Source organism: Carcharodon carcharias, chromosome 18, assembly GCF_017639515.1.
Source record: "Carcharodon carcharias isolate sCarCar2 chromosome 18, sCarCar2.pri, whole genome shotgun sequence".
NCBI classification, from domain to species: Eukaryota; Metazoa; Chordata; class Chondrichthyes; order Lamniformes; family Lamnidae; genus Carcharodon; species Carcharodon carcharias.
The window spans coordinates 84,028,947-84,044,602 of NC_054484.1; the positions used below are offsets into that span (position 1 = coordinate 84,028,947).

Consider the following 15,656-nt stretch of genomic DNA (forward strand, 5'->3'; position numbering starts at 1 on the left):
TAGGAGCCAGGTTACACATAGAATGGAAAATGGATCAGAAAGACCAATTGTCTATGTCTCGAGAACCCTCTCCACAGCCGAGAAGGGTTATTCCCAGCTTGAAAGGGAAGGTTTATCGGTGGTATTCGGGATGAAGAAACTCCACCAGTACCCACATGGACGACATATCACCATTGTGTCAGACCGTAAACCATTAATGGGTTTATTCAGTGAGGATAAAATACAACCTTTATGTACTGTCCTGCCTTACATATTGCAAATGCAGATGCATTCACTCGTCTCCCATTACCAGATAGCATTGTATATGCACCTGTTCCACAAGAAGTTGTGCTTGTGCTGAATTTCTTGGATTCTTCGCCTGTGAAGCAAATTAGAAATTGGACGCACAGAGATCTAATATTGTCGATAGTCAGAGACTTTGTTTTGCAAGGATGGTCAAATTCACCTGTATCTGAAGGTTTGGGACCATTCCAGGCTGGAAACTCAGAGTTAAGCTGTCAAGGTGGAATCTTCTTGTGAGGATCAACAGTTGTCACCCCTTCACAAGGAAGAAAACCACTCTTGACAGAGATTCACAGTGCGCATCCAGGCATACCGAAGATGAAGATGCTTACGTGAAGCTATGTCTGGTGGCCAGGCATTGACAGTGAATTGAATGCCTGGTCAGGCACTGTCTCCACTGTCAACAACAGAGGTTGCCTTTTCCGCTCCCCTGCACCTGTGGGAGTAGCCTGGTTGACTCTGGCTTAGACTACATATCGATTATGTAGGACCATTCTTAGGTACCATGTTTTTGTTGGTTGTAGATGCACATTCTAAATGGATGGATGTATATGAAGCCAGAACACCAACATCGAGCACAATTATTGAAAAGCTGCATCACTGTTTAGTATACAAGGCCTACCGGAAACCATTGTTTCTGATAATGGTACAGTCTTTACCAGCACAAAGTTTCAGGAATTCATGAATCTGAATGGAATCAGACAAATTAAAACAGCCCCTTACATCCCTCATCGAATGGTTTAGCCAAGAGAGCTTTACAAATTTTCAAGTGTGGAATGAAGAGGTTTCTGAAGGTCTAGAATCTTGACTTTCCACTTTCTTCTCAGTCATTATATAATGCCACATTTGACTACTGGTTCAACACTGTCTGAATTATTGATGAAACGTTGGCTACATAATGGTTAAGTCTGGTGCTTCCAAATTTAGAGGGGAAGGTAGATCAGAATCAGAGTAATCAAAAGTTGAATCATGATATACACAGCAAAGCTCGCACATTCAGTGTAGATGACACGGTATTCGTGCAAAATTTCGGAAGTGGAGCCTGTTGGGTTCCTGGACCCATTGTTTCAGAGACTGGTCCCTTTGCCTTCCAAGTACGTGGAAGATAGAATCGTTTGTAAGCACATAGATCGTATTCGTGCTAGAGAGGCATTCCAACAACCAACCATCCCGCTTGTGATTAATGTTGAACCGTCAATTCCTGAGGTGACAGATCGGCCTAGAGTAGACATGCCCGATGTCTCTGTGGAGTTTCCAAACCCTGAGCTGCCACTTTTCTAATGATGTATCTCATGTTGCAGTTCCAGATCCTGTTGACCCTGTTGAGGAACCTCAAGTGGTAGAGCCACGCCGCTCTAGCCGTATAAGGAGAGGAACTCAGAGACTTGATTTTTTATCACCTGAAGTTATATATATGCATATGTTGTTGGGTATTCAAATGTTTCCCTGTAAATACAAATTGTAAAAATACTAAAGGGGGAAGAAATGTAATAAATGAAGGTGTAGCCTCTCCTGCTGTCTATCAGGGGTCACGTAATGTTCTGGGAGGCTCTGACCAATGAGCCCTAAGCAGGGACAATCTGTGGTGTGGGACTTCCTGATGAGAATTCTGATCGAGCATCTAGCGCCTGAAAAGCTCTCTGTGATAAAGTTTATCCGTTTCTCATTGAAACCATTCAAGCCATTTCAGACATAGTCAGAAAATTGTGTAGAATTTACAGCCCAGAAATAGGCCATTCAGCTGAAGTGATCGTATGCTGGTGTTTGTAGTTTACACCTGCCTCCTCCAACTCTAATTACCCTTCCTCCAAATATCCTGATTCTTATTATTCCTCATGTATACATCAACCCCCCCCTGAAATGCATTGACGCTCTGTGCATCAAGCAGTCAATGTGGTAATGTGTTCCACTTTCAAATTCCTTATTTGATCTTTAGGAGGTATTTTATGTTCATACTCTTTTGTTGTGGACTCACCCACAATTGGAAACAATCAAACATATTGATTCCTTTCTAATTTGAAAGACAGGTCTCACAGAGTGAGTCATAAAATTCTAGAACTGTAGCTGAGATATAAATAATCATTGTAATCATTGTCAGCTACACCCAAGAACATTTAAAAATAGCTGCATTTATTATTCTGTACCTAGTTTCAACTTTAAATACAAGCACATTAGATTGGGTCAAAGAGGGGGGATATAAATGATGAGGCGCATCTACACAAGGCACTTTCTATAACAGCATTTAATACATTTTCAGAAGAATGGAACAAATAATGGAAAATATTTACTCAACGCAGGCAAAAATGACTACATGAAATTCACCGAAATAATAACGTGGAATGGCCAAAAGTAAGCAACTGCTCATTATCACAATATTCAGAACTAAAATCTTAATTCAGTGTGAATGAACTGAGGGCGGGTTTGTCTATGCAAATCCAGTTTATATTTGATGTACTGTTAATTCTTGTTGCTATTTGCCTCACACTATTATACTGTTGTTAACAAAATCCAAAACCCACCACCTTGTAGACTTGTATTAATATTCATGATCTCAAGATCTCTCAAAATGCTTTAAAGCTGATGAATTACTTTTTGAAACGTATCACACAGTAAATGTAACCATGAATGAAGTAAATGGCCAGGTGATCAGATACAAAATCACAATACTGTGGATCAAAATAAAAACAGAAAATGCTGGAAATACTCTCTCAGCTTCTGTGGGGAGAGAAACAGAGTTAACGGGCGGATCTTAATGTTTTCCCCCCCAAGGCAAGTTTGGAAGCAAGAGGGCGTTTAATTGGGCTAGCAGGTGCAGGATGGAGACCCCACCAACTTCCTGCTTCTGCCCCAATTAAGTCAGGGGCAGGAAGGGTTTATGGAAGGCCATTCCCACCCCGACGCCAATAGGGCCCTTTAACTGAGCAACTCATGCCCGCTTAAGGGCCTCATTCCGCCACCACTGTCGTGTTTGCTTGCGGGCTCCGGGTGGTGGGGGAGTTGGGGGGTGTCCCTTGTTGTCAGGCCATCAGCACCTGCTTTTAAATGTTCTTGGCTGTGGCTGTCATCACCAAAGTGGTTGTTATTGTTCAACCTTAGTTATCCTGAGGGCATTAAAGTCGACCACTTAGTGTAAGACTGGAGTCATATGCAGACCAGACTCAGTATGGGTGGGTTAGCATCCCCAGAGGACATTAGTCAACCAGTTGGGCATCTACAGTAACGCCTACAGGTATTTTTTTGGATGCTAACACACAAATTGCCAGTATTTAAACTTCTAAATTATCGTAGCGGGATTTGACCTGCGGCCAGTCTAGTGTCGGAAACACAAGATCACCGACACCAGGTAACATTCAAAGGATTCAGGTAGGACCATAAACCAATAACCTATGGCCAGAATTTCGCAGCCCCCCACCCTGCCACCCACCACCGCCTCCACCCCCCCCCCCCGCCCCCAACCCCCGGTGAATCTTTATGGGGCCGGGGTTTGGTGGGGGGGACCGTGAAATTGTAGGGACTGGTTTCCCCCCAGGTTCCTGCCCACCCTGGTCGCACATCAGTTTTATGCTAGGGCGGGCAAGGCCTCAGGCAGGAAACCCGCCCTTGCCTCAATTGGCCACTTAAGAGCCGTGTCCTCAATTCTTAGGCTGGCAGGATGATTGAGGCTTTGCTAGGGAAACCTGAAAATAAAGAAAGTTAGATCTCAGCTGGGAGGGGGGAGGGGAAAGTACGGGGGGGTGGGCATCTCCATCAGAAGCCTCCTTCTGATTGGGGAAGCCTTCCCCTTAAGGCCCAATGACTTCTGGACCTGCCTCCCCCCACCCCAGCCTATGCCCCCCTCGCGACCCCCCCAGGCCTTTTCTACCCTCCCTGCCCTGCGACCCCTGACATTTACCTGGATATTCGGTTCCTGGGACTGAGGCACAATCGCCCCAGATTTGCACTCAGTGCGGTAGCAGATGGGTAAAATAATGTTTTACCCGTCGACCGCGATGATGGGTTTTCACACTGTATCGTCCCAATCCTGCCTCATTATTTATGCATTCCCGGGAAACACGTCGTTTCCATGGCGAGCGGGCTTTCATTCCCCTGCCAGCTGTCTCCTCCCCACCATATTTAAAGTCCAGCCGCACACACATCTCAGAGCTTCCAACCCACGACTGCTGCAGGGAAGACAAGGCCCTGAAAGACAGAAAGACTGCAGCAAATCCCCCAGGTTCAGCCACGTGTCACCGGAGCACCTTTTGGACACCGTGGATGTCCGCGGCAAAGTCCTCTACCTCCGGTCTGGCCACAGGATGGGCCGCAGCATGACCAACCAGGCTAGGGAGGCGTTGGCAGCAGTGGTCAGTGCCAATGCCCTGAAAAAGAGGACAGCCACCCAGTGCCACTACAGGATGAATGATCTCATTCAGGATAATTCACTCCTCTCATCACTCTCAACTCACACACTCACAAACACATCACACATCCATAGGGATCTCACACCTCGGGCAACACATTAACTCTCACACACACCCTCACATCTCCATCAGGCTCATATCCTCTGGAGCTCGCACCCTCATCCTGTTCATGGCTCTGCTCACCACACAAACATTCCAGGCAGAGCCATGCATCCTGCTCACACTCTCTCTTTGTTTCTTTGCAGGAGAAGCCCGCTCACCTCAGCAGGGAGAGGTCCCAGACTGGGGGTGGAATGGCCCACATTAGGCCCCTCACTCACTCGGAGGAGTGTGCCATCGTGCTGACTGGTGAGGATGTGGACCCTGCCTGTGGTGACGGTGAGGTCAGCAGCGAACACCCACCTGAAGATCCTGCACCACATCATCCCTCTCTCAACGCAACTGTGAGTGCTCTCTCTCCTGCTTTTGATTCTGCTGCCATGCACTAATTATTTCTACTTTGGTTCACAGGAAGCTCTGCCAAGGGACCAACACCCTCACCCTAAGCTCCATCCGTGTCATCACCTGCAGCGAAGAGGACTCCTCCTCCAGTGAAGAGGTAGAAATAAGCAGCCAGGAAGACCTGTCACAGCAGAGGGAGCAGCCAGTCCATGAGTGATTCTGGAAGGAACAGTGTGTGTGTGGCAGGGCCTTTCAGAGCCTCGTACAAGCACTCTCCCACGTACGCAGATCCTTCACATTTCACGCTCATCCCAATGTCCTGAGCATTTTGAACGCCGGCTGCTGGGGTTCGCTTTCAGTAATCCATCTGAGCTGACCTGCATCTCTACCCAATGACTGATCACACTCCTATGCCGCACATCATATCGCCCACCATGGGCTCGTTTCACTTTTGATTTGGACAGCATGGCCTCATGGCCTGGTTTTACTGCATGGTGTGCTCCCCCGTCTTTTACCCTCCCCCGGTCACCCATTTCCTTTCCCCCATCACAGTTGACATACGCCCCACCTCCCCCCGGCATTACCTTCCACCTCCCCTCCCTGACCTTCCAGCCACAACCCTTTCTTTCGGGGATGTCCAAGTGAATGTGCACATTCCCTTCCTCCCGAAAAATCCCACCCCCATCCACATTCACCACCTCGACCTCCTCCTACCCATCCCCAGAGTCCATGTCTGCCCCTGGGTCCCCACCAACCACTCTCGCCATCCCTTCTATCACTGCTGTCAATCTCGTATCCTCCCACCCAACCACCTCACGCTGCCCTCGGTCATTCTCACCCTTCCTCCATACCACGCCTCCCTTCAGTTCGCTCCCCAGGAGGCAGACATGGACCCATCAGACCCCTCCTGTGCACATTCGCCTGCACACCCCCCTCCAGACCTCTTCTCCCCTTTGCACCTCTTCACCCCAGAACCCTTGCCCCCCCCAATCCTCCCAACCCCTCCGGACTACTCCCATCCCCCGCTTAGTCCCTCCCCCTTCTTGACTCCTTCCTCCACCCTTACCTCTTCCACTATCCTTAGTTCCTCCCCTCCAAGCACCCCTTCCTTCCCCTGGACACCCTCCCCTTTCCACATCCCTTCATTCCCCCCAGACACCTTCCACTCTCTGCACCCCTTCCCTTGCATGTTCCACCACCCCCCCCTTACACCTACCACCCCAGTGCCATCTTCTCCCCTGTTACCCCCTCCTCCCCATTCTCCCTCCCCTCCCAACCCCGCTCTGACACCTTAATTCCCTCCTCCCAACCTCACCCCATCCTGACACTTTCATTCCCCCCCTTGCCAACCTCAGCCCCCATCCCCCACTGACACTTCTTCCTCTCCCAGCCAATCCTAGCCCTTCCTCTCCCACCTCTTCAACCATCATCCGTTGTGAGCATCAACGGTGACTTTCCAATTTCCGTGAGCTGCTTCGCAGCAGAGCCATATCCATGAGAATCCACCCAGCATGCCATGGACATTCTTCCAGTGTGCCAGTGATGTCAGGCTCCATCTTCTTCTCCTCAGACAATGTGAGAAAAGCTCTGGTGGGTAAGTCCCGAATTCTGCACGTCACAGCTGTCTGGACATGTTCTACAATGGCGTGTTTTCCCACTGATGTGGGCGGCCGATCCAGCGGGTGGGGAACGATTCCAGCGGACAGGCCTAATAATGATATGCTGATGTATTGCAGTGAGGTTCCCGATGTCCCATGGCTGAGAACATGCTCTGCCATCAGCGGGCTGAGCTGATGATCACGAACTGGTTTCACGCCATCATGAAACTGTCACGCCATATTGTCTGCTCAAGCCACCGAACACACCCAACGCCCGAGGGCACAGAGAATCCAGGCCTCAGTCTCAGGCTGCTCTGTGTAGTTCCTCTTCCAGCCACTGCGGCGCTGTTGCTGCAGGGACTGGAGATTGGCTGGCACCTCCCCAAGGTGGCACTTCCTCTCGAGTGTGGGGTAGAAGACCTGCCCAACGCAATCAACACCCATTGGAGTGTAAAATGCCAGCAGGGCTGTTGCAATCAGCGGGGATTCTCCGGAGGCAGAGGCTGAGCTCACTCCATCCTTAAAATTTCAGGCCTATGAGTGTTATCTGAAGTGCGATTGGATGCACCCATTCAAGAGGGATCATCTTCAACAATAGTTGTTATGGCAAGAGGAAAGGGCCATGACTTTTCATCAACAAATCACAGAAAATAGTGCAGTGGTCTTGACATTGCATTATGATTCTGTAGATAAATGAAAAAGACGTGGCAAATATTTTTATGAACTCGCTGTCCTTTGAAAGGTATTTGCCGCTATTTCATTTTGTATAAAACCAGCATTTCTAGACCCAATAATGTACGGCAAAGCCCCTGATGTAGAAAGCAAGCAGAGTGGAAAATTGCAACGCCTGCATAAAGCTTATGGAGATTACCATTGCAGTCTGGATCACCAGCTTCTTAAAATACCTGCAGCACTGATGTGACCTGATGTATGCAGCTCAGGTGTGTTTCAATCTTGCTGTTCTGTAGGACATTGTCACATAAGTTGCACTTGACTTGACTAATCTATTCAATGAATAATAGCTGGTGCATAGCCAAAGCACCACACATTTCATAGGCCTGAAAAAGTGCTTTCACACAAGCAAGGCAAAAAATAATGGGACTGGCTCAAATAACTGCTTAGCAATTGTACCAAGGGAGGGAAGGGCCTTCTGAGTTCTGAAAATAACCGTCATAATTTCCAAAAAAACTATATTAAAATTTTTAAAACCCGACATGAAACCAAATCCCGCCCATGGATGAGGTTCCATGCTTTTTCTAGTTTGCGCTGGGGCTCCTGGCCTGCCTCGGTTGGATGGGCAGGTCCTTTAATTACTTAATTGACTCTGTCAATGGCCTCAATTGGCCATTGACAGGTCGGCGGGTGCACTGCTGATTTTGCTGAGCCCCTGCCTACCTGAAAATGTAAGTGGAGTGTGGTGACGTCGGGAGTTCCGCCTGCCCCCGCTCACCGACGGTAAAATCCAGCCCCGGTATAAGGTGTTTGGCAAAAGAGCCAAAAGCAACATGAGAAAATATGTTTTTACGGAGTAAGTGGTTAGATTCCAGAATGCACTGCCTGACAGTGTGGTGGAGGCTGGTTCAACTGTGGGCTTCAAATCGAAAGTTGCTCTTGCAGAGAGCTAGGGCAGACATGATGGGCAGAATGGGCTCCTTCTATACAGTAACCATTCTATAAATCTATGATCACAAAGAAAAAATGTGCAACATTTCAGCCAACTGTGCACCAAAGATACAAAGCACCTTTTCATGATCTTGGGATGCCTCAAAGTTCATTCCCAGCTATGAAGTCTTTTTTGAAGTGGACTTAATGTTGTGATGCACCCCTCATTTCTTGCACATAGGTACGTAGGTACCATACTGTTTTTGAGATTAACTCGTATCGGTGGAATTGTGTGGAGAAACTTTAAGCCTAGATGCAACCTCAATTCTCCCTGGGTGTTCTTCATGTTAACATTTGTTGTGGTGGGAGCAATCTTCCAGTCTACAGTCAGAATGCCACTCACCTTGAGAATTAGTCAAGACAAACGACTGAATGATTGACATATGTTGAATATTTTCTTTTGAACAGGTCTGTAAACTGGTGGCCATCAAAGTTTTGCAACATGATCAATGGAACTGATGGAACAAGCTTCCACCCTTTAATAAAAAAGAATGAAAAGCTTTACATTTTCGCATCTGATATTTGCAGGTAATTGCATGAATGGAAGGTGGGGAGTGTGTACAAGTCGGACCTCCATAGGGTGAGGAGGGTGTACAAGTCGAGTCTCCATCGGGTGAGGAGTGTGTACAAGTTGAGTCTCCATTGGGTGAGGAGTGCGTACAAGTCGGGTCTCCACAGGGTTAGGAGTGTGTACAAGTCGTGTCTCCATTGGGTGAGGAGTGCGTACAAGTTGGGTCTCCATAGAGTTAGGAGTGTGTACAAGTCGGGTCTCCATAGGGTTAGGAGCGTGTACAAGTTGGGTCTCCATTGGGTGAGGAGTGTGTACAAGTCAAGTCTGCACAGGATGAGGAGTGTGTAAAAGTCGGGTCTCCATTGGGTGGGGAGTGTGTATAAGTCGAATCTCCATTGGGTGAGGAGTGTGTACAAGTTGGGTCTCCATTGGGTGAGGAGTGTGTACAAGTCAAGTCTGCACAGGATGAGGAGTGTGTAAAAGTCGGGTCTCCATTGGGTGGGGAGTGTGTATAAGTCGAATCTCCATTGGGTGAGGAGTGTGTACAAGTCGAGTCTGCACAGGATAAGGAGTGTGTACAAGTCGTGTCTCCATAGGATGAGGAGTGTGTATTGTTATGATCCACATCAGAGGTTACTACTGAACAAGCCTGGTACCAGGGTGGAACCCAGCTTAATAGATCCTAAATTTACTTGTTTGTTTAGATACATGGAGAAGGGCTACTGAACAGAGTCACTAGAGTCAGCTAATGAACTTTTAAACAAGCATAAAACATTTATTAAACAAAAAAAGATGAAATATATTACAATATTCCTTCATCTACAGCTATACCTTTACAGAAGTATACAGATTTATAAGGATAACACAAGTTACAAAAGTTATCTTATACTTTAATGTTCGCAGTAAGTACACAGTAAGTAAAGCAGTAAGTAAACCTATGGTCAGACACACCACACTCTGAAACCTAGAGACAAATGCCACCCCAGACAGATACTATGGACCTCTACCCAATACCCCCCAGATGCTTGTTACACCGTGAGTCAACTCATCACACTGAACTCTGTCTTTCACACGAGGGTTCCCAATCTCCACTTTCCAAGTATTCGCCTTGGAATCTTCTCCCAAACTGACCCTTTTTCTCAGATGCCTTCCGCAAGGGTTTACCTCCATGGTTTCGAACTCTCCTTCTGATGTTCCTCTACTTGAGTTACCGCATACATTCAAGCTTTCTTCCACACACTCTCTCTCACTGACTCAATGGTCAACGGTACACCACTGCTTCACATGCCCACAGCAAAGAGTTACAGACCCTCAGTTGTCTTTTTGGACCCTCTGACTTCTTGCACGCTGTTCTCGCTTTAAATCTGCTTTATGCAGATTTTGTCTCTTTAAATCTGATGCTTGGAGCCTTTCTCTCTGTCTCTTATTCTTAACTTCACTTAACAGGGCCTTTTTCAGGTTCATGTCCTTCCTTTGACTAGAAGGTCTGCTTGGGACTTCTCCTGTCCCACTCCCCTGGATTTCGGTGTATTTTCTTTAGCTTGGGACTGGCTATCTGTCCCCTTTGCTCCAGAGTCTCCTGGCAGCTACTTTCAAAACCAACAGAACTTCACAGCTTCCAACGCAAGCTGCTGTTTCTAGTCTTTTCTGTGTGTCCCTGCGGGGACCCCTGTTGCTAGGCAATAGCTCAGTTTCTCTACTCTTGTTTGTTTACCTTACTGCAACAGTCATAAAACTCTCATTAGAAATGCAGGAACCTTTTAAAGTGAAAGTAAAACTCAACATGACCTTTTCTTAACAAACAGATGCAGAAATACAAATCAAACTTAAAAATTGAAGCTAAAACTCATTTCTAACACCCACAACTACAAATATAACTTACTTAACCTATTTCTATTTCATAACATCTTCCCTTTGGAGGAAACACTATGAAAACAACTAAAAGGCATGCAGAATTGGAAATCAAGAATTGTCAACAAAAATGACTGAAAGCGCGAAATGACCTGGAGAAGTGCTCATCAGTGCTATTACTCAAAATATCCAGGCAAAGTGGACAGTTTGCAAAAGACCATGAAAAGCTTGTAAAGGAGTGGAATGAAATAGTTCGCAGACTATGTAAAAGAATTGAAGGGTTGGAATGAACTATGAAACTCTACAGGGAGAATATAATTGATGTTGCTCAAAAAGAAGTGGAAAAGACTTGTTTGAAATGGAATCTGGAAAAACAACAATATCATAAAAAGCTCAAAGATCGAGCCAAGCAGAATATGAAACGTTTTTGTATGAACATATGAAGCATCTCAACAACATCCTTGAAATGGCAAAAAGAGATTTTGGCCAGAGAAGAAATGAGGTGTTAATGCACAAAAATGTCACTTTTACTTTGCTAAATCGAAATGAGGTTCATAAATTCCATTAATACTCCTTGTTAATATTCTTTCCTTCATAAAACTACCTGGAACACAAATTGTCTCATTATCCACTATCAATGATTGATCTGCCCCTGTATCTCTCAAAATTTTGATCTGCTTACTTATTTTATTGGGGAGTAAGGGAACACTCCTCCCTTTGACACAAAACATCTGTTAGTCTGACTTCCTTCATCAGGATTCTCTGGACTATCCTGAACCATATCCCCTTTTCCTGTATGTTCTGACAGAACACATTTCACCTGTACCACTGTCACAGTTTGAACAACCATTTCTTTTCCTGTGTGTACAAGTTGATTCTCCATAGGATGAGGAGTATGTACAAGTCAAGTCTCCATAGGATGAGGAGTGTGTAGAAGTCGAGTCTCCATAGAGTGAGGAGTGTGTACAAGTCGAGTCTCCATAAGGTGAGGAGGGTGTACAAGTCAAGTCTCCATAGGGTGAGGAGGGTGTACAAGTCGAGTCTCCATAGGGTGAGGAGGGTGTACAAGTCGAGTCTCCATAAGGTGAGGGTGTACAAGTCAAGTCTCCATAGGGTGAGGAGGGTGTACAAGTCGAGTCTCCATAAGGTGAGGAGGTTGTACAAGTCAAGTCTCCATAGGGTGAGGAGTGCGTACAAGTCGCGTCTCCATAGGGTGAGGAGGGTGTACAAGTCGAGTCTCCATAGGATGAGGAGTGTGTACAAGTCGACTCTCCATAGGGTGAGGAGTCTGTACAAGTCGAGTCTCCATAAGGTGAGGAGGGTGTACAAGTCAAGTCTCCATAGGGTAAGGAGAGTGTACAAGTCAAGACTCCATAGGGTGAAGAGAGTGTACAAGTCGAGTCTCCATTGGGTGAGGAGTGTGTACAAGTCAAGTCTCCATAGGGTGAGGAGTGTGTACAAGTCGAGTCTCCATAGGGTGAGGAGGGTGTACTAGTCAAGTCTCCATTGGGGGAGGAGAGTGTACAAGTTGAGTCTCCATAAGGTGAGGAGTCTGTACAAGTCGAGTCTCCATAAGGTGAGGAGGTTGTACAAGTCGAGTCTCCATAAGGTGAGGAGGTTGTACAAGTCAAGTCTCCATAGGGTGAGGAGAGTGTACAAGTCGAGTCTCCATAGGGTGAGGAGTGCATACAAGTCGAGTCTCCATAGGGTGAGGAGTGTGTACAAGTCAAGTCTCCATAGGGTGAGGAGGGTATACAATTCGAGTATCCATACAACAAAAAGGACATTGAGACACCAGATAAGGAGCAAAAGCTGATTTACAGGGATAACACCAGAACAGGGAGATTATATCTATCAGGAAAGGATGAACAGATGGGGCTCTTTTTTCTAGAAATAAGAAGGCTGTGAGGTGACCTAATCGGTGACCCATTCACCCCCTCCGGTGACTCTGTATTAAATGGTTTGATCAGTAAAACATAGAGGAGATGTGTATCTCCGGTTGATGACATGTGTCAGTGTGTTAGCATAGCGCGTGGTGCGCACTGGTCAGTCTGCTTGTCGCCTCTTGCTTTCAGCTCTCACCGCTGGTTAGAAGTACAATTTGAGAAGAGAGTTGAGCACAGAAACCTCTCCCGCCAGTGCATAGGCCTGAATTTTTCCCTCATCGGGAGCATGATCGGTGGGCCTGGAAGCAGATGCGCAATGTGCTTCTGCTTGTGAACGGCCCCCAACCATGATTCCTCATTAGCCAGTCAGCATGAAACACGTCCGGAGAAAGGCTCAGCACTGCTGGTGGGGGCAGGAAGAGGGTGGGCACCGACATCATCGCGAGTGCTGGTGAGAGTTTCCAGTGAGCTCCCTGAAGACAGACAGCTGCCCCAGGGAGCTGCAGACCTCCAAATAATAAAAGAAAGCACAAAAGCTGCAAAAAATGTCAGTGCAGCACAATCAAGCACCTGAAAGCAGATCTCATAAAAAACACAGCTCCAGATATTTTTACATTTTAAATCCCAATGGAAATTTCATCCCGGCCTTGGATGAGGTTTCATCAAAAATGTAAAGCCCTCCTGGCCGATTGGCCCACACGCCAACCGTATGGTTGGAAGGGCCTTGAAAAATCGCTGACAACTGGGCCGTGAATGGGCTCAATTGCCCTTTTAATTGTCAGCAAGCGCTCTTCTGACTGTTGTCCACTGAGCGAAAAATCGCAGAAGTGCGCTTTGACATCGGGACGCTCGCCCAACGTCACCTCACGTGATTTCACGCCCATTCAGGTTGGGCGCAGACTCGCTGCAGGACATAAAATCCTGGCTTAAGTCTCTTCATTAGCAAGTCCTATGTAGCATCTCCTTGTGGTAAACTGGGTACCTCGTGGCTCCTCGGAGGAGTCTTGGACCCCATACTGGCATGTGGTTACACCCTGGTGCCCACAAACCAGACCCCCAGCTAAGGGTAAATACCCCGAATGCCTTGTGGGCGTTTTGGGAGAGAAGAAGGCTAAGGGATTAGACCTGACAGAAAATTCTGAGTGGAGCCTTATGGACGGTAATCTGTCACCTCTCAGGCACCTTTCCGGCAACTCCTGCAGCACAGCTGGTACCAAACAGCACTGGTTTCATCCTTTCCTTTGGCCAATACTAGCAATGCTAACAGGGGAGCCCTGATGCTTGGGTAACTGAGGGTCTCCACGCTATTTGCCCAGGTCTGCGTCTCCAGCTTCACGGTTTCCATTCCACAACACGGTAAGAAACAGTCACCGGTTAAAAGCTCTCACTCAATTGGTGTAGAGCATGAGCACCAGGGATTACTTCCAATGATGGGAGAGATTATCATGGCTCACTGGGTAGCTACTACGCAAGCTGGACAGCTCCAGTCAATTTAGGTGTTGTTCCACCAGGGCCTGCTTGGTTCAGTGGGTGCTTGGAGCTTAGAGAGTTATCTCTTGACGTTGCTGCACTGCAAAAAAAACTAGTCTTAACCAAAGTGGATTCCTTAAAGAGAAACACTACACGTTCTTCTGGCAAGGGAAAACTCCAGAGACCAGATGTGAGCCTGGAGTGGGGTTCGCAGTGAAAAGCACTCTGCTCGCAATGATTAAACTGTCCCCACAGAAGGCTCTGAGAGACTTCTTATTCCTCGCTTGTTAACAGCCCAGTTAACCTCGTGTGTGTCTCGTCCTGACCATCACCTCCATGCCAGATGTCAAAGGTCAATTCTTTAAGACATGTTAGGCAGCCATCAGCAGGATTCCCAGCACTGAGGGACCGTACCTTCTCAGGGACTGCAGTGCAAGGACAGCTGCCAACTACACAGCTGGGACCAGGGAATTGGGAAGATGAATGAAAATAGACAGAGGTTGCTGGGGTTATGCTGTTACCATGGATTCAGTGTGAGAAATAGCTGCTTCCAAACCAAGCTGTGTCACAAGATGTCCTGGTGACATCCAAGGTCACACCACTAGCACCAGCTCAATCTCACCATCACCAGACACACCGCCCTCAGCAGCGCCCTCATCACTCGTATCTAACACAGTGCTGACTGTGACACTGGCCACTCCCTGGTGTGCAACAAGATCAGGCTTCAGCCAAGGAAAGTATACTCGGAGAAGAAAGGGCATCCTTGGATCCACACTTGCTGAACTACTGACCCAAAATGGACCCAGCAGCTCCTCAACATCCCTCAACAGGCTCCTTCAGTCAACTAGGCCCAAGGCCAGAGTGGGTGTCAAAGTGGGATCATTAGTGCAATACCATCTATAACTCTGCACTCGCTGCTTACGGGAAGAGAGATTGAAGGAATGCTGACTATTTTGAAGTTTATTGGACTGAAATGGAGCCAGTTACTGCAGCTGAGAGAGCCCTCATGAACTACAAACAAGTCCCCAGCAACGAAAACCTGAATGTTATCAGAGCTGCCAGGGACAAGTCCAAGCAGCCTGCTCAGCGCTGCTGCAGTCAGCACTGGTGAAACTCTGCAGCACCAAACAATTTGCTGCTGAACCCAAGGATACTCGAAGGATGTATGAAGGAATTAAAAAGCAACAGGCCCAGCAGCAACCAAATCAGCCTCCATGAAGACAAAGACAGGGATGATCATCACTGAACTGAGAAAGCAGATGGAAAGGTGGGTGCAGCACTATCTCGAACTCTACACAATGGAGAACATTGTCACTGAAGAGGCTCTCAGGCTATTCCAGACTTTCCTGGAGCTGGACAGCGAGCTCACCATAGACAGTTCAACAAGGCCATTGGCTGTCCTGCCAGTGGTAAATCCCCTGGAAATGATGGCACTCCGCCTGAAATCATCAAAAGTGGAAAACTAGCACTACTGCAATATCTCCAGGAACTTGGGAGGGAAGATTTGTGCCTCAAGGCAGGTATGCTGCAAACACAGTCACCTGTGCAAAAAGAA

The 15,656-nt window shown here is 47.3% G+C and overlaps 1 protein-coding gene across 1 annotated transcript in view; it reads left to right on the top strand.

The window, feature by feature from the left end:
* Window positions 1–15,656, top strand: part of LOC121290471 (lysosome membrane protein 2-like) — an 87,684-nt gene that overhangs the window by 51,805 nt on the left and 20,223 nt on the right. Inside the window, exons 6-7 of the mRNA XM_041210910.1 lie at window positions 2,540–2,631; window positions 8,792–8,911. Of these exons, the coding sequence (XP_041066844.1) occupies window positions 2,540–2,631; window positions 8,792–8,911 (212 nt within the window). The remainder of the gene's footprint in view (window positions 1–2,539; window positions 2,632–8,791; window positions 8,912–15,656) is intronic.